The sequence below is a fragment of the Hippocampus zosterae genome, chromosome 1, assembly GCF_025434085.1.
Source record: "Hippocampus zosterae strain Florida chromosome 1, ASM2543408v3, whole genome shotgun sequence".
Lineage (NCBI taxonomy): Eukaryota > Metazoa > Chordata > Actinopteri > Syngnathiformes > Syngnathidae > Hippocampus > Hippocampus zosterae.
The window spans coordinates 14185808-14208323 of record NC_067451.1 but is presented as its reverse complement, the minus strand read 5'-3'; the positions used below and the strand labels follow the sequence as shown (position 1 = coordinate 14208323).

Genomic DNA, 22516 nt, shown 5'->3' with positions numbered 1-22516 from the left:
ACGTTTTGAAGCTGAAACGGCCCCGACGAGCAGATAATTATTTCACAATGATCGTGAAAGGAGGACAGGCTGAAGCCTGTGTATCTCACGATGAAAAAAAATCCCCGGGCCATTATAGCGTTGTTTAATCCGGGTTTCTGTTTATGCATGTTACACAACGCTCAAGATCTCCACTGCAATACACAAGTGGGCTTGATTTGCTTCATTAAATGACTTGAACATTTCATGATCTGTCACAAAGGAAATCCCGACTCTGAATCCATGCAATATTGATAGAAAAGATACGGACGCTCTATGTGAGCTGTCTTCAGTGATAATGTCCAGGGCGGGAGTCAGACGCCACACCGATTGTGTGTAGACTGCGAAAAAGAAATGGTAATTGGGTAGGGATGACTTTTCCTGGTGCGATAATTACCGATACAGAGTGGATTGGAGTACCTGGTGTGGCGTTGATTGCGTTGGTGGATGTGAGTTTGTTTTCACACTGTCGCGCTCATTTTAAAGGTCATGCAGTAATTGCGAAGCCATGTTGGAGAGAGTGTGTGGCTTTTTTTTCCTTTACTGTACAGTATCTGCATCTGAGCTGTTGGCTGATAACCCTCTGGATGTCTTATTACGGATAATTGATTTTTGCTCGATATGTGTGACATATTCATGCTGCTGCTGCTCAGCAGGAACAAATCAATTTGATGCTGTTCTGTTGATAGGGAAAGCGTGTGGCTCTTCGTCTCCCAGCTCCTGTGTTTTGGGGTCCATCCATTGAATTGGCGAAGGTTGATGCCAGCGTGACACTCGGGGCACAGGCCCGAGTTGACGGGGCGGGGGCGGGGGTAGGTGAGGGTCGATTTGAGGCTCTGCGAGGGATTCTGAGGGGGCCTTCGTGTAGGCGGTGTTTTTTTATGTGAAAGTCGGCGAGGCCAGGGCGAATGAATAGGGGCGGCTGAGAAGGTCCAGGATGCACCCCACAGTGCTTTTGTACGCTCTCGCATCCATGTGTGTGTGTATGAGAAAGTAGGAGGGTGAAGCATATGTGAGATCATGTGCTCATATTCACCAGTGGAATGTAAAAAAAAAAAAATCTGTGTTTTTTAGGAGGTTTGGGAGGCAGGGGTCGGCTCTTTTCCTCTGCTTGGTTGTTTTCTGTTCTCTCTTCTGTGCTGTTTGTATAAGTTCTTTACAGGATTGAGCTCACATTGGAGCCATCCAGATGAAACAAAATCAACCTCTTTTGGGTTGTTATCAAAATAATTCTTTGTATTTTGTTTGGTTCGGCAAGATCCACCTCATTTGACGATAGGAGATGAGGCCTGTTTCACATTGACGCATTTGCCTCCCCATGAACTTACATTTGTATCTGCACGGCTGTTTCTCTCTGCACTAAAACTCCTTTCATCAACATCGCTTCCCAAGTCCCTCGACATCATGAATGAAAGATGCAATTCATCCTCCCTTTTGAAACCACTCTCCCTTTTGACCTCCTCAAAAGTACAATAATCTTCAGTCCCACATCCCCTCCTCTCCATCGCGTGGTTGTTTGTAGCAATGGATTGCTGCCGATTAAGCCAGCTGAGAGACAAACGGGAGACAAAGTCGCAGCCCCACCAGTTTAGTTTCACATCCTGGACGCGAGTTAGCATGCAGCTTGCCAAGTGGAGGGCTTTTAAACTGGGCTAAACACTAATTGCTGCCCTATTTCTTTTATGTTGCTTCTTTCCCATCTGCGATGGCGCTTCCAGACCTCCACAGCAGCCAGAGCCTCATTACAGCAGACAGTTGACAAAGGCTGGGAAACAGAAGCAGGATAGCAATCTAACCGCCGACTCGAAGACATGCTTGGAAAATTGAATCAATGACAGGGACCGGCTTGTGATGAAATCCTTGAGGGATATTAAGACATTGAGATTTTGGAAATCTTAATGATTCATCTAAATGGTCGTGGCTGTCTTTGATACTGTAACAAATGGTATGGAAAACTGAGAATTAGGCTGCGTGCGAGAGCCGGGATTGAGCGGAACTCTTACAAAAGCAATATCTGCAAAAAGGATCCCACAAAGGACCTACTTGTTGAGTGAGACCATTTAAAGTCTAATTGTGATAGACTTTCTTTTCTCCCCACTGGTTTCTCACTTGTTTGTCTGGTATGTTTTTTTTCCGTCTGTGTGTCTGTACGGAAAGGGCAAGTGGAGGGGCACAGCCAGAGAAATGTGGAGTAGGTGGATGGGTGAAAGGATAAAGCAAGAGAGGTTGGGCTTGTGGACAGAAATAAAAGACGCGTGAGGTATCGGGGGTAGGCGGGGAGTAGATGGGATGGTCAGCAACAAAGCCACGTTGCCATGGAAACGTGTTTATGCCTCGCTGATGCATCTTGTAGTTCCAATTAGAGACTGATTGTGATGACTCGCACGCGCGAAGCTGGCTATGGTGTGTGCATATACACGCGCGCACGCAAGCACATGCGCCTAGTCGCGCACACGCACAAGCGCACACTTGATGGGTGGGTGTTGCTGCTGAAATACAGAAAATTATCAAGACATTGGACAAAGGATTCCCTGCGTTCTCACTCCTATAGGTCCTTGAATGAGCACAACCGCTCCCCTCACCCAACCGACAATAGCGCCTCAGCCTCTTTCAAGTTTGCTCTCTCATATGATGAGCAAAAAAAAAAAAAGAATAAAAATGTGAGGTCGGATGCACCTGTGTTGGACTATTTTTGTCAATTCCATTCTGTGTTCATCCTTTTATGTGATTGAAAGCATTATTCAGTAATGTCTCTCTCAGGATGCCCATGAATGGTGAACGGCATTAATCCGATCATGTTCATTTTCATGGGGAGTTAGTCTGTGAAACGGTGACTTCTGAAATGATTGCTCTGTACCATGGCTGACCTTCTGCCAGTGTCGAACACAGGAGGAGGCATATCCCCATCATCCAGCGCTCACACGCTCCTCTGTCTTAAATATTAAAAGTACTCTTCCCCAGCCCATCTGAAGTGTCGCTTATTCATTTGGGCCATGATGAAATACGGGATGCAGATAAAGTGAGATTATACTCTCAGAGAGAGACAGCGCCCAGTCCCGGCCCCTGATGCCTTCTTAAAATGAGATGGATCAGAAATAACAACAAATGCATTGCGCACAGCTAAATCCTGCTTAAATCCGCTGGCATGGGCAGATCTTACAGATAGGCTCGCTGCTGTGCTCACTGTCTGCGACCATAACGCATTCATACACACACGCACACACACGCACGCACGCACGCACGCACGCACGCACACACACACACATACACACGCACACACGCACACACGCACGCACGCACGCACGCACACACACACACACACCCACGGTCAGTCCGGCTGTCTGGGTTAATGCTTGGCTAACTGGGACAGCAGAGCTGAACCATGTTGACATTTTAAGCCTCATACAAGTCCAGAACAATGATTCAGCCCAGTCTGACCCCCCCCCCCCCTCCTTCCTTTCAGACCGCAACCTCAGCCCATTTTGCTGGAAAAAAAGATCACACACGCACACACGCACACGCACTTGCTGACCTGTATAAACACACACACACGACTGCCCAAACACACTACAATGCCTCGGTGTGCCCCAGCCCCCGCTTGTCGCACATATTCACACACATACTCGTCTCCTGCTCACAACCTTTTGTGAATAAAAGAGAATAGAAGCCGATCTGATTGAGTTGGTGGAAGCGAGCGAGGTGGAGCGGTACAGTAAAGCCAAATGGATTATTTTAATCCCCTCGCAGATGATCAGCCAGTGGGAAGATGAAGCAGGCAGCCTGACCCCGCATACCGTTTGCCGCCTCATACTCGGACTTCGGTTGTGAAATAACTATCAAGTCCAAACCGGTCTTCTATATAAAGGTCTATGTGCAGACAGTATATTCTGTGCCACTCTTTCTCTAATCGTTTTAATGGCTGCGATTTTGTTTGTGGCCAGGTTGTTCCCTTCCTTTGGTGTTCTTTACTTCCAACCTGTGTGTGAGAAAGAACCTCTGAAGATTTGTGTCCCTCAATATGGTCAAGCTGTGACTTGTCATGTTAGTGGGCCCAAATTAACAGCTCTGCCCAAGAGCCAACGCTTTAGGACTTAAAAGACATTCATCCAGCCATCCATCATCTGAACTGCTTTACATTAAAGCCCAAACTATTAGGGCTATATAAACTGTTTTGAAATGCTGTGGCTGCTTTTCCAGACTTTTTTTTATGACGTGTTACTTACAGTCGGTCTTTTTTTTTTTTGTTCTTTGCCTCACAGATTTGTTGCTGGCAAAGGCCTGATTATCTACCCAGACATCGGTGACAAGCTGGATATCATCTGTCCCAGAGCGGACCAAGGCCGAGAGTATGAGTTCTACAAGCTGTACTTGGTAAAGAGGGAGCAGGCGGAGAGCTGCAGCACGGTCCTTGATCCAAATGTCCTGGTCAATTGCAACAAGCCGGAGAAGGACATCAAGTTTACCATCAAATTCCAGGAGTTCAGCCCCAACTACATGGGCCTGGAATTCAAAAGGAACGTCAACTACTACATCACGTGTAAGTTTCCTCTGCCAGATGATGTATTGTTGTCGTGGTTTAACATTCATTTAACTAGAGAACAAGTAACATATTGTTTCACGCTCCTGAGTTAAATTGTCGTATAACGGTGACTGCGCTATCACCGTGACAACGGACCAAAGTCACGTAATTGCCAACTGTTGACAGTCCAAGTTCAAGTAAACCGTTTTCCAGACATGTTTATATTCCGGGGAAGGCAAGATTCAGGGCCGGAGCGTCACTCTCCGGCCACCCCCCGCAACTAGGGTCAGATTTCTGTTTACTGCGGGCAGCATGGTGGGCGACAGGTTAGGACATCCGCCTCACAGTGCAGAGGTGCAGTGTTCAATTCCGGCTCTTGCCTCCATATGAGGAGTTTGCATGTCCTCCCCGTACCTGCGTCGGTTTGTTCTGGTTACACCGGTTTCCTCCCTTATTCCAAAAATGGCATGGCAGGCTGATTGAACACTCTAAGTTGTCCCTAGGTGTGAGTGTGAGTGCAAATGGTTGTCCGTCTGTGTACCCTGCGATTGGATGGCAACCACTTCAGGGTGTCCCCCGCCTACTGCCCGAAGACGGCTGGGATAGGCTCCAGCACCCTCACAAGGATCCCTTGTGAGGATAAAGCGGATCAGAAAATGGACGGATGGATGGATGATTTCACTCCTGTTTTCATATTCATGCAGTACTAAGACCGCTTGATTCTAGATATTATTTGAATGACTGAGTCATTGATCCTATTTTGCAAATTGGCGTCAGCCGTCTGTGACACATTGACCACTCTTATTGTTTGACTTAGAAGTTAGACTTAGACTTGTTGCTGCTTGATCAGGAGTGTGACGGGCTTTCTGGATTCGTGCGAATTTTATCAGATGAAACCCTGACCGGGCATAGTATGATACACAGATGCACGGCCACCCCCGCTCACCCTTCACTCAGGTGTTGTGTCACACTGGCTTCGCCCCTGGCAAGATTAGTTTAAAAAAAATCCTTTCATAATGCTTAAAACTGAAATCTGCTGAGGTACTCGGAGCGTTTAGGGCTTTGGGGGAGGAAATAGTGCGTTGCTTTTACAGCGCATAATGAAAACATGCATTCCACCACAGCCAGCGCCAGCATTTTATGACTGTTTACATTATAAGCCAACCGTAAGAAAAGCACTGAAATCTGACACAATGTTTAACTCAAAACGACAGGAAAACTCTTGGTTTATCAGCATCTAAGGATCAAGAAATCTTTAATGACGTCTCATAAATAAGGCCACTGGTCGTTGGAGAGATGCTAATATTCCGTAGCATTGTCGTCGTGCCTTTGAGCAAGATACTGTCTGCCCCCACAGCTTAAGTGCAGCACATTAAACATGGCCCTATACTCCCACAGGCCTGCTTGCGTGTGTGTCAGCTGCTTCTCAACACAAATATAAAGCCATGTGTAAGTTGAATTTCCCTATGAGGAATTACTATCTATTAAATCAATTTAAAACAAAATCAATGAAATTAAAGTTAACAACAGACCTAAAAGGGAGATAGAGGCTACTGTTGCCTGTTGAAACACTGGGAAAGACTTATGGGATGATTTATTGTCTCATCTCAACTGAAAAGCTCTTGCACTTTTCCAATCAAAACTGAGCATTGCCATAAAAAAATAGCCATCAATTTCATGTAATCTTCAGGAAAAATACTGTGTCAGGATATTTGTTGTTACAGAGATATGCATTTTTGCAGACCTCTAACCTGCATTATCATAGAGAAGGAGTTGTGAATCGTCACCGATAACGTTTGATTACCTTTCATGTTCTTAAAACCAAACATAATTACAATTTTTAAATGTCGATGTTGTCTGACATAGCTAAATCACTTCATGTTAGAGCTGCACATAGAAGAGGAAAAGCGTGGAGTCATCATTTACATCATAAATTATGTCTGAGAGGAAAACGTGTCGAGTTCCACACAGACGCAATCCACCATTTTCTACACTATCCTCGCTTAAGTCGCGTGTGCGGTGGACATCATCCCAGACGACCTTGGCCAAGGGAAGGAAATATCAGAAAGACATAAGAACCGTTTCTCACGTATGTCGAGAATATACAACCAGTTTTGTTTTAAATAAATAACTTACAGCATGTAGGTGTTATATTAAACCATCAAAAATGTTTAATATAATGTAAATAATTACATTTCAACAATGACTATTAATTGTTAATATATATAACAATTAATGGCAATAATAGTTGATGAAAAAAGTGAATTTGTAGTATAGGATTGTAATACAAGGTTCCTAATTGACTCATACTTTTGCTCAAGTAGCATTATGCAGTCATAATGGGCACTTTACTCCACAGGGGAGCAGTCGAGCTTTCAGACGGGCAGGTGAAGGATTTGCAGAAAGAGTTTTTGTTTGTAGACCTGACAACAACAATTTTATTGGCTCGCTGCCATGTCTGCCGTGTAAGAGCAACGAAGAGTACTTGGCGCCGGGGTGTTTCAGCAGGCGATCAGGCGCCATCTAAGTGATGGTGCATCATTATTAGCCTCATATACTGAAAGTCTCCCGTGTCAGCAACGCTCAGATGTTGTAGTTGTCTTTGTTGTATGTTAATGCCGTTGTCCTTTGCAATAGGACAAGCTCGCTTTATTTCTTACACCGCCGCCTTTCTATACACCGTGGCCCATTTCATCCATCATGTATTATATACAGTATAATTGCCATGCCAACCGCATGCACCGCATGCATTTAAAGCCCAAGATGCAGCGAGAGGTGAGCACGTTTTCAGCTTTTCCTGTACAGTCGCGTTCACCGTATGTTTGCGTTTGAAAGCATGCCTTTGCGATTGTTTCCCCATCGCCGGGGGTGGGAATGTGGTCCACCCACTCAGCAATAGGATGTAAATCCACATCTAAAGAGCCAGCTTATCTGGTCTGATTTATTGTCAAGCATTGCAGAAAGATACAATGCAAGGGCTCATTCCAAAAGTTCAGCTGCACTCTGACCCTGTGGCGCTCTATGCCTTTTCCTTCATCGACTACCCCCCCCCCCCTCCCCTTCACTTTATGCTCCATCACTGAGGCTGAACAAGCAACAAAAGGTGTGAGGTAAAGTAAGCAACAAATGGTGCCTGTTTAGGTGGCTCTCAGGCTGCCCTCGTGTCACCGCAGGGGATGTCCACCACTTGATTCCGGGCATCCCAGGCGAGCTCTGACAGGCATGAATGTGTTTTATTGTGCGCTTGTGCGTGGATAGGGAGTAGGGGATGGTGGCAGGGCTAAAAGTCAGAATGCACGGACAAAGGGTCACAGAGACACAGCAGGGATCAGTAATGATAACCCTGCTCTGATCTAAACTCCAGACCAGCTCCAGCCTATGCCATCCATCACGCGCACGCACACACGCACACACGCACACACATAACTAAACAAACTGTCTGCATTTCATTGTGTTGTCTAAACACAGGATTTGGAATGAGATGTTTGTGTGGAAAATAGCTGTGCTGGGTTTAGAGGCCAGAGAGCTCAGAGAGGAGTGACTTAAGACAGCAGGCTTTTTGAGAAAATAAATTAGGGCAGGCAAGAGGGGAGGATGTGAATGCATATATGAGAGCCGGAAAATGTTGGAAAAAATAATCATAATTAGTTTGACTGAGATTGAAATCACGATGATTCAAATGAGTTTTCATTGATTTCAAAACTTATTTAACTCCTAAAACTAACTACTCAAAAGTCTGATCATAGCGTCATGGCCATTCTTCTCTGCATCGTCAACAGTTTCATCATCATCACATATACTACACACTTCCAACGCGAGCAGCATGGTGCATTCAGGGTATTTTCACAATGTCAGGAACTTGTAATCGCACTGTGCCGTTCTGCACATTTATTTGAAAAGAGGTTGCTTCTGCAATGAAGCAATTGATTTGCAAAATAAAAGAAATAAACAAACATATTAATTCCAGCCTTGATAGCGAGTCTGTTCATTTGCTCTTTCCTTGAGTTCTCTTGTCGAAATAAAGATAGTGGCTGTGACTACGTGTTCTGTCGAAGGCTGCGGCCAGGAGGCAATAAACAGTGGCAGCCGGTCCTCGTACATCCCCTCAAGACCTCTCCCTTGATTCCTTGTGTAGCCCGCAGGGTAAGCCTGATCTTTCCTGACAGCTGTCACTCCCCATCTCAGTGTGCCATCGTGGACTCTGACATCCACAGACTTCCTCACCGTAAAACTGCCGCAGTGGGGCACATGCCGCCTCACCTTCAGAGGACTCCCACCCTCGTATGACTTGCGGCAAACAGCGGAGGTGTTTGTGCCCCTTGGCCCTCGCTGGGTCTGACGCGAAATCACGGGAAAGTACGAGTAGCGAGGGATAGATAATGTGTGTCCAAGGATCAACCAGTTATGTCAATATTTGGAAATACCTTTTGTTCTTTCTCTAACCTACGTGTAGTTGCTCAAGCCATCTTTGGACACAACACGACATTTGACAGCTGTATGTGAAACCGTGGGATGACCTCCGCAGTGCTCATACTTGACAGGATTAAGGTTACAAGTCGTTTTGCACATTACCCTTAGTTATTTTCTTTAGGCTGGAGTTGTTTTCTACATTTCTTTATAATTTACAATCTCTGCATACACTTTGACCGATCTTTCCCTCCCCCTGCCAAAGGGACTGTGTGAACCCTATTGCAGTCTTACTTCACAAACCGGCTTGCCTTTGGGTTGAAGTTGAAGGTCAAGTATGAAATCCCTGGCCAGGGTTACACCAGATTCCCCCTTACCCTACATTTGGCAGGACGTAAACACACCACCTCTGCGCACATGTATGCATGCTCCCACACTTACACGTGACGCTCACTCACATTGGGTTTGATATAATCTACGTCAGGCTTTGACTCAGATTTCGCAAAAGAAGTCATCTGTTGAAAAAAAAATGTTAGATGTCATCACAGTCATCTTTTAGAGTTAAAATGAAATTACCATAATCAAATCACAGTCCCCCCGCCCCCCCTTGTTCAGATGACATGCATTTTTGTCAGCTGCGCTCTTGAAAAGACAAAGGCATTTTGAACGTCAGATTATAGAGATGCAAATGGCTCACACATTTTCCAACTCGCAATTAAATGGCTTTTTAACATCTGGTAACCTCCCTCGGTCAAATCACGCGAAGATTTGAATTACAGGAAAGAGACTGCTGCAGATTTTCCTTTTGTCTAAATGGCTGAGCCTCATGCATGCTTTTTATCAATGCAGAACAAAGGACAGACACTATTATTGCACATTTATCAGACTGGAGACGTTTGAAATCACTTACAGAACCGGCGGCAAGATCAGATGTTCTTACTTTTGACATTAAAGCCTAGTAAACGGATGAAAAATGTTCCGCTATTCCTCTTACAAAAGTGTTAAGATGCCATTTTACAGTCGTCCTATACCAGCTTGTGTTTGACTTGAAATGGCTTGGTTAGCTTCCAATGCAAACATCACTCGAAAAACATCCAAGTTGCTCATTGACTTGGTCTAACTATCATTGATGTTACCGATTAGAGTTTTAAGTCGCTAATCAGTAATACTTAACGGATTTCCTTTTCAAAGTAAACCTCGCTAACAGCTCAGGTTAGCCCCGGCGGAGCAGCACGGCGCAGGATAAGGAGATTTAACCCCCGCTGTCTGATTGTTTATGGAGCAGCAATATAATATGTGACTTTGTGCTTGCTTTGCAAATCTATCCAGGCTGCCTGTGCTACTTCTCCTTTGGATATTTCATTCTGAGGGGGTTAGCAGGCACAGCGATATTGCCTTTCGTTTATTACAGAGGAGTTTGTTTAGATTGGGGAACGGTGTGGGCTAAAGGGGGTGGGGGGTGTTGGTGTGCCTTCATGAGGACGTCGTCGCCTGCTTACGTGGCCAGACAAGTGAACGGTTGTCAGTGGTTACGAGCGAAGCCTTCTATGCCAGATGATGTATTCATGTATTCATCTCAATTAGTTAGCTTCGCACATCTCCTCACGCAGGCGCTCAGCCGAGCTCCACGCTTACCTTATTAGAACACTTTACTCGCCTCACCTCGTCGTCTCCCCCTCCTCCAATCATCCCCAACATCATTATTCCGCCTTGAAGATCTCCAAATTTGTTTGTGTGCCTTGCTAAGATTGTGTCCGAGTCACTCTGGCTTGGATCTGCGTTCAGCACAAAAGCACGCAGACAACAACACTCCTATTCTCATTTGCCAACCTCTCACACAATGTTCCTTTTCTCCGTGAGCTCTTCTCAAAAGTTGAAAGTAAGCTTCCCCGTTTCATGTCTTTCCATCTGCAATGTCAAATCCATCTTGGGACTTTTAAAAACCTCCGAATAGCTCCAGGCAAAAGGAAGAGGAGACAGTTTAGGACTGCTGGAAAGATGAATGTTTGGGGAAATAATTGCGAAGAGTAAATGTAAGAGTTGAGCATCGTTGGTGAAACGTTGCGACGTGTTCCTGGATAAGAACACGGACGCATGATGAAACAATGCAACACGTGCAAATGGATGTTTCCTCTTCCAGTTCAGATGTCTGAGGCTGTATGCGCCGACGACGGATATTCTTTCTTCGTGGGCCAATGACTGAGCTGAAATCATAGCTCTCTGTCAGATGGGCCTCGCTTTCCCCCTCTCCAAGCAGCCATCGAACCAGCGGTTTCTCTTTTCCAAGGCGCGCTCCGAAACGACGTTGTTTTCCCAACAACCACTCCGTGGCACCCTCAGACGGCTCCTGCCAAGAAGTCCTCTTCCTCGAGCTGGAACATGAGCTTGTTTTGCTCATTCTCATCGGAGAAATATGGATTTATAATTATGGAGGTTATTAGTTTTAATGTCTCATCCTTTCTGAGGAAAACCGCTGCGTGCTCGGTGTGGCCGCAAATGAGCGGCGGTGTGAACATTACTACGAGAAAGCCAATTTTAAGGGGGGGGGGGGGCAAGCAAGAGAAAAGAGTCTCCGTGATGAAATTGAATCTGCTTCGAGCAAACAAACATGAATCACAAGACAGTGATCGAGATTGCTGTGGTTCTCTGACGGATAAATAGGGAATATAAATACTGTTCTGCAGGCCAGGACCGGGCCTGTTTCTCTGAATTCAACTCAGTGGCAAAATGTCCATGTTCCATTCCAGCCTGACCTCAAGCACACAAACGCAGCAACAAGAGCAGACAAACGCGTGCGTGCAAACACAGGAATAAATATCCTGGAAGCCACATGAGCAAATTCAAATCTATATCCACTCAGAAGCTCACACATGCATCCAAATAGACATGCGGCAAAGAAAACGGCAGACAGCATGCCACACATGCTCCTTCGCATTCAACGAGTGGCTCAGACAAGATCTTTTCAGCCCGATTTTGGGCGTGAATGATGACGACCACAGTATGTTCATGTTGATGGATGGATAGATACTGAAAAGAAAGTGTCATCAGCTAAGTATGTGCTGTATGTTTCAGCCTCTTGCATGATGATTTGATTATCCAAAACCACGAGTCCCATTTCGCTCCCTCATTCTCTTGCTTCCCCCCCCCTCCCCCCTGCAACATAATCTTGCTCAACTCTCTCCAGCCGCTCCACTCTTTAGATCCTCCCCACCTCTCCTCTTCTGCTGCACACTGACAGATCCTTCAGGAAATTGTTTTGAATCTGCCAGACATTTTTGTGTTGTAGCTGTTTATTTGTGTTGGGGGGGCTCAAGGGTTTGGTGGGCCCGGATCCACGTTCGCTCCCTCCTGTATTGGAAGCAAGGTTAAGCTCCCAAACTCTTTAACCGCCCTACGCCAAAATCACTGATCCTCGATCAGCGTGGCTTTACCGTGTAACCGATACCGGGGATGAGGAGAGAGGAGCACCAGGGAGGACGTAATCAGTGTGTGTTTGTGCACGAGCTACTGGCTTTGTGTGTATTAGGATGTAATCAGCAGCATTTCTCTATGGTCTACTGCACCCTCTGATTGAGCTTTTGTCAAATACCAAGCGAAGGGAAGAAAAATCTTTTTTTTTTTTCCCGTCAACGTGTCACCGAAAGGCCTTAGTGCCTGACTGAAGTTTGTCAGCTGCGGTCACAACCGCATCGCAGTCTCCGTCACTGCATTTGGATATGCACCTTTATTCAGTTTGTGTACCGTATTTTCACGACTATAGAGGGCACTTAAAAGTCTTACATTTTCTCCAAAATGGACGCGGCGCCTAATAATGCGGGCCACTTATTCTTTGCACCAATTTCCAAAATCTGTGAATGTTGCTTTGTGACTTCGATGAGCGCTCCACCTGACTTTCTGATGTTATGCAGACACTCTCTTTATGTCGAGGAAAGGCATGCGATGTTAAAGGGTATGGGATGGGTGCGAAAAAGGATGCTAAAGGCACGGCCATCAGCAGGTGGATTTAATGCCGGTATGTGCATTGGGCAAGACAACTTGGGACCCCGGAAAATGGCAATGAAGAGACACGCCTACGAAGCACGATCCAAACTTCAAGCGGTCGTGAAAATAGTATGTAGTCGTGAGAATACAGTATGCCAGCAGGTTCCTGGATATGAGGAACCCCAGGGCTTTAGGTACTACGATTGCATTCGCATGCGCGCTGACCTCTTGGGCGTATATTTTCTCTTTCTTATGACACACAGAATCGCTCCAGTGCAGTCACTTCGAGTTGACTCCACCGGATTTTATTCCTCGAGCACCAAGTCACAATAGCAATTATCTCTTGTCATATATCACTTTATCAAATTGAAGAGACCCCTTGAGTGAGAATTTGGCGACAGTGGTGAGGGAAAAACTCTCCTCTAACACAAAGAAACGTTACAGAACAAGAGTTGATCAGGCAAATATTTACTTAGAATTTTAGCCTCTCATATTTCATCTTTTGCTTTTTTATTTCTCGTAAATGACGCGCCCTGCGTTTGAAAATACATCAGAGATGGCAAACAACCAAGCACTGATCATTGATTTATGAGTCCATTCCTACCCGTGGCAATCATACTCGCAAGTACTCGATATACCAATTATTAGCTTAGACTTACACTCTGTTGGGCACATCTCTCAATCAATCAAGCATTTCCCTTGACTCCCTTGATGTAGTTCTCTCTAATTTCGCATTCATCATCTTACCCAGACATGTTTTTATTAAATTGTATGTTTCCAACATTGTCCGACACACTCCAGTTGTTGCGGAGAAAACAAAGTGGAACCTACAAAAAAATTCTTCTAGGGTTGGGACTCACATCATTCCATTCTGCATTTTTTTTCAGCTCCGCGAACTATACATTATTTTATCACTCATTATTAAAAGACATTAATCGATTACGCATGAGTTGATGTGTTTTAATTCGTCCAAGAAATCATCATTTCTTCCACCCGTCTTTTCTTCTACCGTCACTTTGTGTTTGTGGCCAGGTCGCCCAATCTTTTGCTACCTCCCTGGGTCTACTACTTGTGATGGCCTGCAGTGTGTGTTGTTGTTTACTTGTTTGTTTGTGTGCCATCCTTGAGGTGTGGTATTGCGGGAAGGATGGTCCGACTCGGTTGTCATAATTCAGCCTGAAAAGGTCAGTGACGATGAAGCACCCTTCTCCTTGGTGAATGAACACACACACGGTCTTGGAAGCAGCGCACACAGATGAGTCATCGGCACACACATGCACTGACATCCAAGCACATTTGCATAAATGCACACACAACTGCATTTTTTTTTTACACGCATAAGCAGTCATGGCAAGTGTGGATATTTTGTCTTTGTCTCTTCGTTAATGTGTTCCAGCTCCTCGGCTCATTTTTTTCCTCCCCCCATTCAGGAGGTGGGCGGTGTTTTGAGGGTTCTTACTGCTGCGGTTTTGCTCACAGATGAGCTCTTTCGCACGATAGCTTTTTGGAGCCTTGTGGCCTTTGACATGCCACCACTATCTCCCATCACATTCCAATCCAACCCGCTGCTCCTTTTATCAGCACAATTGGTTGATTTGTGGCTCGTCGACCTTCAGACTGGAGGAGGGTGACTTCTTTTTGGAGTCCTTAGTCCTGAAGCACCTTTTGATATGATTTACAACAAAGACCGGACTAAATAAGAAGAGGATCAGTTTTATCATCTGGTGGGATTTACTGAGTGCACCCGCATTCACCTCATGTGATTATCAGTGCAAATGAGCCCCAGAGAGCAAAACTTCAGTTTGCCTCCTGCCGGGAACAAGCTCACCAGGAGACCCTTTCTTTGTCTGCATGTATCTGGCAATTACATAACCACACAATAGAACACGACTTGCAAATGTGTCGTTTTGTTCTTGCAGAAAACAACAATTGGAGCTTTCAAAAGAGATGAATCAAATCAAATCAAGTGGATTGCCTTTAAAAGATTAGACGATAGATAGATAGATAGATTAGTCGATAGATAGAATCATGGTTCACATGCCACGATTGAGCACAGGAGAGGTGTCAGCCTCCTGGCATAAGCGCCCCATAATGAAAAATTGTCGTAACGAAAAGAAGGGTTTTCCTTTTGACAGGAAGGCATCGTAAAAGATGAAGGCCTGGATTTATTCACGATGCAATAAGAACCCGTCGCCTGCAGCTTGTCATCTCATCCTCCTCTCACTGATCTGCGTGCTAAAAAAGGCGATAAACATCTGTATCGCCATATAAATCAGCGATTCCAGTCCCCGCATAGTTGCTCTGAAGCATCTCCGGTGTCTGAAAAAGAATGTTTAAAATCCATGACATCTTTTTCCTCCCCTTTTATTCTTGGGACCCCAGCTCGCATACTTTTGTCTCCTCAGAGTGAAATAATCTTAGGAGGGAAAAATCGTTCTTCGGTGAAACTGCCAAGGCATAATATGTGGCAAAGGGTCACTTTGGATTTATCTTACGAGCTGTGCTAATATCACCATGTAAAAAGAAGCACTTCACTTCACTGTAGCGGCTTCGTCATAAAAGGAGTGCACATGCACACTTGAAAAGCAGCACTTGACAAGCAAAATGTTCCTTTGACATTAAAAAATAAAATAAAATAAAAAGGGCTCCAGCTAAAGAGTGTGACGTGCAAGAGTCAAGAGACTGCACTGTCTGAATTTGCTGCATCAAAGCTTTCCGTTTCGATCGTTTCGGAAATATTTACTGCGGCCGCTACGACTTATTTCATTTCATTACAAGACTCTTTCACTTTTCCTTCAGTGATACTTTCCTTTGGCCATCCATTTTTCTCATCACAAGTGTGTTTTTATGCTTAATAGAGAATGAAAATATAATGACATGCTCAATTCAACCGTGTTTGCCATTTTTGTTTGAAGACAGGGAAGACTTAAGGAACTTATCAGAATGTCTAGTAATGGCGCCAACGGTCATGACAAGCCAGTGATTTTTTTTCCTTGCAACATGATGGACTGTTGAGAGAAGAACGGTTCCCTTCCTGCTTTCTGCTGTAAACGTGCATGGACTTGGAAATATTATTTTGCCCCCCACCCCCTCCCATTTGCCCTTTCGTAATCTTAAACAAGGATTCAAGTTTGTATACTTATTTGCTACATGCGCTCATCAACAAGGCCTGTGCACGTACACTAGTTGTGAGCAAGATAAACAGTAACCAGCAAATGCCGTATGACCAATATTAACCTTTTGCTCTTGACTATATGTGAGTGTCTGCTCCTCAAGGTGGCTTCAACCAATTGAAAGGTAAAATGATTTTTTTCCCTCTGTGACCCAATTTTTCATTTGTTTATTTCTCTGAACACCCAACATTTCGGCTGCCATTAGTTAAACCGTGTCAGTGGCTGAGAGGGGACTTTACAGGCTGTGCCCCGGCTGTATTTTTGTCTTTTAGGGCTTGTGAGTGTTGTGTGTTGCACCCGGAGTGCGTTTGTTCACCTGTTTATGTGTATTCAAGGGTACTAATGTGTGTGTTCCCACCACGGCTGTGCCATTTAAAGAAAAACAAAGTGAGGGCCATGATAAAGCGTTGAAAAAAAAAAAAAGATTCACGATCAGAGGTTATTGAGGGCTTTTATTTTGAAGAGGGTCCTGGTCTTTGGGGGCAGCGTGATTCCGATTTAATGTTAACCACTATGCCAAAGACATTAACTTTTGATGGTCCACCTTGTTCCCGACATCACTCACCAATGTATCATTCAACAACCTTTGTGGCTGGCAGAACAGATTATTGTCAGACATTTGCATAACATGACTGCACGTGCCAGCTGGCATAACCTCCGCATAACAATCTGACGTTTTTTTTCCCCCACCTGACGAGACACGTTTTAGTCGCAAATATATATCGTTTCCTTTTAGACGTTCATTTGACAATGTCTGCAAATACATTGTAGTGCTTTTGCTGACGATAACCCCTCTCCAGTGAAGTTTACATTCACCACACTGCGAGTGCGACTCGCCCAGTTGCATTGCTTATCTACTTGACATCACACTTTCAAAACGTTCTTGTCCACTGACAAAGGTGTTGTCAAGATGCTCAAACTGTATGCATTGCATTTTACCCGCTGCTGTACTGACCTGGCATGTCAGTGTCCACATCTGTACGTGAAACCTGGCAAATAGAAAAAGACGTTTTTATTAGGCCACTGTCAGCGTTGTGAATGTAAAATTTAAACTGCATTGCACATAAAGTGCATCGGAATCAAAATATTACTGCGAGCCTCAAACCCTGTTTTTGGCTGCACATGATGTGGATAAAAATGCTGAGGTTTTCTGCAGCTGGAGCTCAGTCGTACTGAAAAGTGCCATTAGAGACAATTAGGTACTCTGTCATTAGCGAGGCTTGCGTAGGCTCCTGCCAATAGATTCTATTATTGCAGAACGAGCTCGTGAAGGTGTGTTGTGAAATGTCCCATGCAAACACGCTCAAGATGAGCTTACATTTCACATTCGGGGCGATTATGATATTTTTGGGTGAATATCTCAGCTGCTGCTGCTCTCTTCCATTAATATTATGCACAAGCATGAAAGAACCCACACAGCCTCCTGCAGGGTTTTCTATTTTATTGTGCCAATCGACCGACCAAGATCAAAATTCCACTATCTACACTCCCCTCGGTGCATGCATTCCTGTCTGATTATATGGGTATCCGCTCAGAGGCATGCGCACACATTTTGAGCAGGTCTCATTCTGCGTGTGTGTGTGTGTGTGTGTGTGTGTGTCTGTGTGTCTGTGTAGGGAGGGGGCAGCAGACGGACGATGTGCTCGAAGATGAGTGCACCCACATCTATCATATTGGAGTGGGCTCAGTCTGCTCCAGTTTGAGACAGATGACTTCTTCTGCTCCCCGTGGTCCTCTTGTTATTCTGCATCCTTTATCCGTACTGATCTGAAAAGCGACCTGCTTGCGTGCTCATATTTAATTCCCTCATCGCCGTGCATGTGGAAACTTCAAATGCCATATTTCCTCGCGCACGCAGGACAATGCTTTCTTCAGGTGTTTGTGTCACGGATGCTTTATGGGATGAATGAGAGCGAGGGGGGGCTTTGCGGCTTGCTGAGTTGGGAAATGGAGAGTGGAGAGTGCAATGGTGTTAAAGCTCTTCCCTGCTGGATTCAGCACAAGGTGACACAAAGACACCCGCGGCTAAATGATGCAGAGTCGCTCTGTCTGCTGGCTGATTCCTGTATTCACACGCGCACGCAAGCATGCACACACACGCAGATAGACTCTCAGACATGTTGGAAGGTGCTGACAGGTCCTCTGCAGAGGTTAAAAAGCTTTTACAGGCAGTCTTGAAGCACCAACCTCGTAGGACCTGGCCTGGCTCCTGCAAGTGCCTACCTACAAGACCCAACCATTACCAAGAACATGTATACACTGTGTGTGTGCGTGTGTATATATATATATATATATATAGGGCGGCCCGGTAGTCCAGTGGTTAGCACGTCGGCTTCACAGTGCAGAGGTACCGGGTTCGATTCCAGCTCCGGCCTCCCTGTGTGGAGTTTGCATGTTCTCCCCGGGCCTGCGTGGGTTTTCTCCGGGTGCTCCGGTTTCCTCCCACATTCCAAAAATATGCATGGCAGGCTGATTGAACACTCTAAATTGTCCCTAGGTGTGAGTGTGAGTGCGAATGGTTGTTCGTCTCTGTGTGCACTCCCCATGTACTGAAGCATGACCTCATTCACTACTGAATAGGGCACCGTGCAAATACCCACACCGTTGCACACAACCCGTGGGGGAGAGAAATAAAATTGGTTAGTGTGAGAGAATCAAGTTGGCAGGCACTTGTTTTGTACGCATGCATTCACACACATACGCACTAGCACGTATGCTCCCTCTGCCTCACAGACAGAGATCACCTCCCACTTGGTTATCGTTTCAAACTAAGCTCGCCTCCTCTCACCTCCTCACTTCATCACCTCCTTTCAAATTCCGCTCGCCGCCATATGCATGCACGCACGCAGGGCAGCCCTCCTCCGCCTTGCGCACGCGCATTCACACACTCGGACGAGCACACGTCAGACAGATCAAGTCTCACTCCTCCCTGACACTTGCATCCACTCCCTGTGCTGAAAGAAACAAAAAAAGAATCACCAGCTTCCTCTCCTCCGCTGACAATTCTTACCCAGCTCTCCTCTTTCAATCCATCTCCTCTCCTAACACCCTCATCACCACACACTCACCCCTCCCTCACCCTTCCACAGCACCTCCTCCCACCCCATGCTAGCCCATAGTGCTCTCTGCTGGGAGGATTTAGAGGTACCCTGTAATTTCGGTGCCGAAGGAGCTCTTAAGTCCTGCCTGATCTCCTGGCTACACCAGCAGCCAACCTGTGGTGTTTGTCGCGTTGTGTGGATTTGTGGGTGTGCACGCATGCATGCATGGGTGCACTGCACTCGGTTTTAATGTCTGCTCTACATTTTTGGTAGATATTTTAAGTGAAGGTCTGTCTGCGTGAGACTGTGCCAGTTTCTGCATTTAATGTGTGTCTACATGCGTGCGAGCACCAGAGTCTAATCAGGAGACCTCAGTAAAGGTGTGCCGCCTGAAACCGTTTGCAAGCAACAGTTGCATACTTGTTGGTGCTTTGAATGTCCTACTATTAGGTTTGGGGTTTTTTTTCCCCAAGTCACTGCCAGGATTCATTATGGAAAAGAAACACGATAATGAACTTCAAGTCTGGCTGTGCATTCCTAATTCATCTGAGCTCATATGAAGTCAAATATATTTTCCTTTCCGCTGCAGTGCAAGCTGTCGAGAAGGCGTTTGTGGAAGAGATGGCGAGCAAGAGGCTGTAAGGTTGATTGCATATCTCCATTTCTATTTCTAGGACAATGAAATGAAGGTCTGATAGGCTGGGACATCTATTTAGATCCATTTCATTCTGGCATAATCAGGCTTTGGACCTGTCCTAATACTCAGGATTAGAAAAGGTCCAAAGTGCAAACATCCAGATCCTTCATAATATTCCAGTCTGCCTCTTCCACTCTGAACATGTTGTGGGTGTGTGTGTCTGTGTGTGTCTGTGTGTGTGTGTGTGTGTGTGTGTGTGTGTGCATACATGCTTGTATGCATGTCAGGGCTGCAGAGGGGAGGGTTATCTCTGGAATCATGCCCGTAAACCTAATCTAACCCTCTCTGTGCTCATTCGTGAGTGAAATATTTGTGCAAATAGCCTCTATTTCCCTCCTTCCCATCTCCTCTTTCGCTTTGTAAGCGTAAATAAAAAATGAGATGGAAATATTGCAGGTATGAGAAGTGGCCATTTCTGTTGTGATGCCGTGTTTAATGCACAATCCACACTCCTGAGTGGCGCCTGCATTGCATGAAATGGCCTCTGTTTTGCTTTTATGCTAAGTGCGGGTGATCAGATTGTGGGGGGGTTTTTTTCCCGTCGCCCTTCACAAATATCGACATGATAACGGGTGGTTGCAGTGACGATGACGTGCCTGCTTAACTCATCGAAGTGCCAGTCTGAATGCCGTGCAGAGCAGTAGTGGTGGTAATGGCAAGGGAAAAAGGGGGGGCACTGTGTGAAAGGTAGCCAATGAATGTCACCTCTCATCCACTTTCTCATTCAACAACCTGTTCTATGCCCGTCACATGGGCTGTCTCGATCTTCTTATTCTGTGCTTTGGGCAGATGCTGCACACACAGGCTCACAAGAGTCGATGTACACACCACACACAAATACCCACACAGACACAGCCGACTGCGCTGTATGGAAGCGAGCCCCTTGGGCCGGACAGGAATAATAAGCAGTAGATGATTCATGATGGAGATAGGGAATCTATTCAGCAGGACCACCTGAGTGACCTCATTTAGCAGACCTGAGAATAAATATAGAGCTGTGCGTCACGCTCTGGCCTAAGATGGTGTCGTTTGGGTCGGTCGGTCGGCATAGCACGTCTCACACGCATTTCACTCTTCTGCTCGGAGGGCCCCAGGGAGTGCTCACCCCACCTTCCCCATCCGAAATATCGAGGTGGATCCTGTGCATTTGTGTATATGTAACTGTGATTAATATACACTACCGTGCCATATGTAGGGCTGAGCGATTGGGCTGAAGTGTGTCACGATGTAAGTCAGTCATATCCAACAACGACCATTTTCTAATCCGCTTATCCTGATGAGGGTCGCGGGTGTGCCGGAGCCTCTCCCAGCTGTCTTCGGGTAGTAAGCGGGGCACACCCTGAACTGGTAGACAGACAAACAGGTCGGGTGCCCAATCAACCCACCGTGCATGATTTTGAAATGTGGGAGGAAACCATCACGAACTGCAGCGAACTAATTCCCTCTTGGAGTGTATGCATGAGTTTACTAACCATCTTAGGCAGGAGTGGGCAATTATTTTCCCGGTGGGGTGGGGGGGGGCGGGGGCAAATGAGAAGCAGAAAATATTGTGGAGGGCTGGGCCAAAAATTAGAAATAGAAAATAAAGAAGATAGCACAATGTCTTTGTATGCCAGTAATAATGTAACATTCTCCTCCACCATCGCACTCAGCACCGGTTCTCCTCAAGGATGTGTACTGAGCCCCCTGTTGTTCACGCTCTACACATTTGACTGCTCTCCGACACTTATTAGCGGTCCAGCTTGCGGAAAGTTTTAAACATGATAACAATCAAACCATTCTAGGAAATGTTCATTTACTCGAGCCACAAGAAATTCACTCTGAGCATGGAAATTGACAGAATCGGACTGAGTAAGACTCGCTTCCTTGTTTTTCAAAGTCTAGTAGATTTGAGTCTTTCCGACTCAGGCGTCTCCTGAATGTTTCGTACTTTGTTACCCGCTTCGATTAATCAGATACATATCACTTTCCCTTCCATGGTCATTACTCTCTCCCTCTTTCTTTGTCTTCCCCTCCCTCCCTGTGCTCTACAACTTGAAGTAACTGCGCCACCTGGTGTTGAAATACCTGTCATTAGAAGTCCAAATGAAATTAATGCAATCAAACCTTAATCTTCGACGGGGCGGATTAAAAGGAGCAATGGGCCGGATCCGGCCCGCGGGCCGTAGTTTGCCCACCCTTAATCTTAGGTCTACTTTAACTTGTTAGCAGGCTTCCTGATCTTAATTGGACATGTTAATGTTTGACCTGATTGTGGCTTCATGGCGATGTCAGAGCTGTAGCTGGCAGATACATACCATGTATCTGTCCAGAAGTGTTTAATCGGGTTAGTTTGCACAATTGAATCTTATTGCAAGATTTGCACTGAGACGACGCATTTTTTGGGGGGCAAAAACACTGTGGAAAAGGTCAAAAGCAAGAGCATTTGTACAATAGAGCGAGAGTGCATTTTTCAAACTGCTAACAAGATTTGAATGTCGTCTCACTTCATTCCCTGATCCCGCGCCCTCATGTCGCTGCTCCAAAAAAACGCATCCAGTTCACTAAGTGCAGCACGGCAGCTACATTACTAGCGTGACTTACCGTATTTGTAATGGCAAAAATTAAATGTTTCTGGTTTGAGGTTGTATTTTTTTTTTTTTTTTTTGCAATGTACAATTAATTAAAAATATAAGAGAGG

General features: G+C 45.5%; 1 protein-coding gene across 1 annotated transcript in view; it reads left to right on the top strand.

Annotated features, from left to right (window-relative positions):
* The window catches only part of efnb1 (ephrin-B1), a 67948-nt gene that overhangs the window by 25610 nt on the left and 19822 nt on the right, over nucleotides 1–22516 (top strand). Inside the window, exon 2 of the mRNA XM_052058177.1 lies at nucleotides 4278–4555. Coding sequence (XP_051914137.1) covers nucleotides 4278–4555 — 278 coding nt within the window. The remainder of the gene's footprint in view (nucleotides 1–4277; nucleotides 4556–22516) is intronic.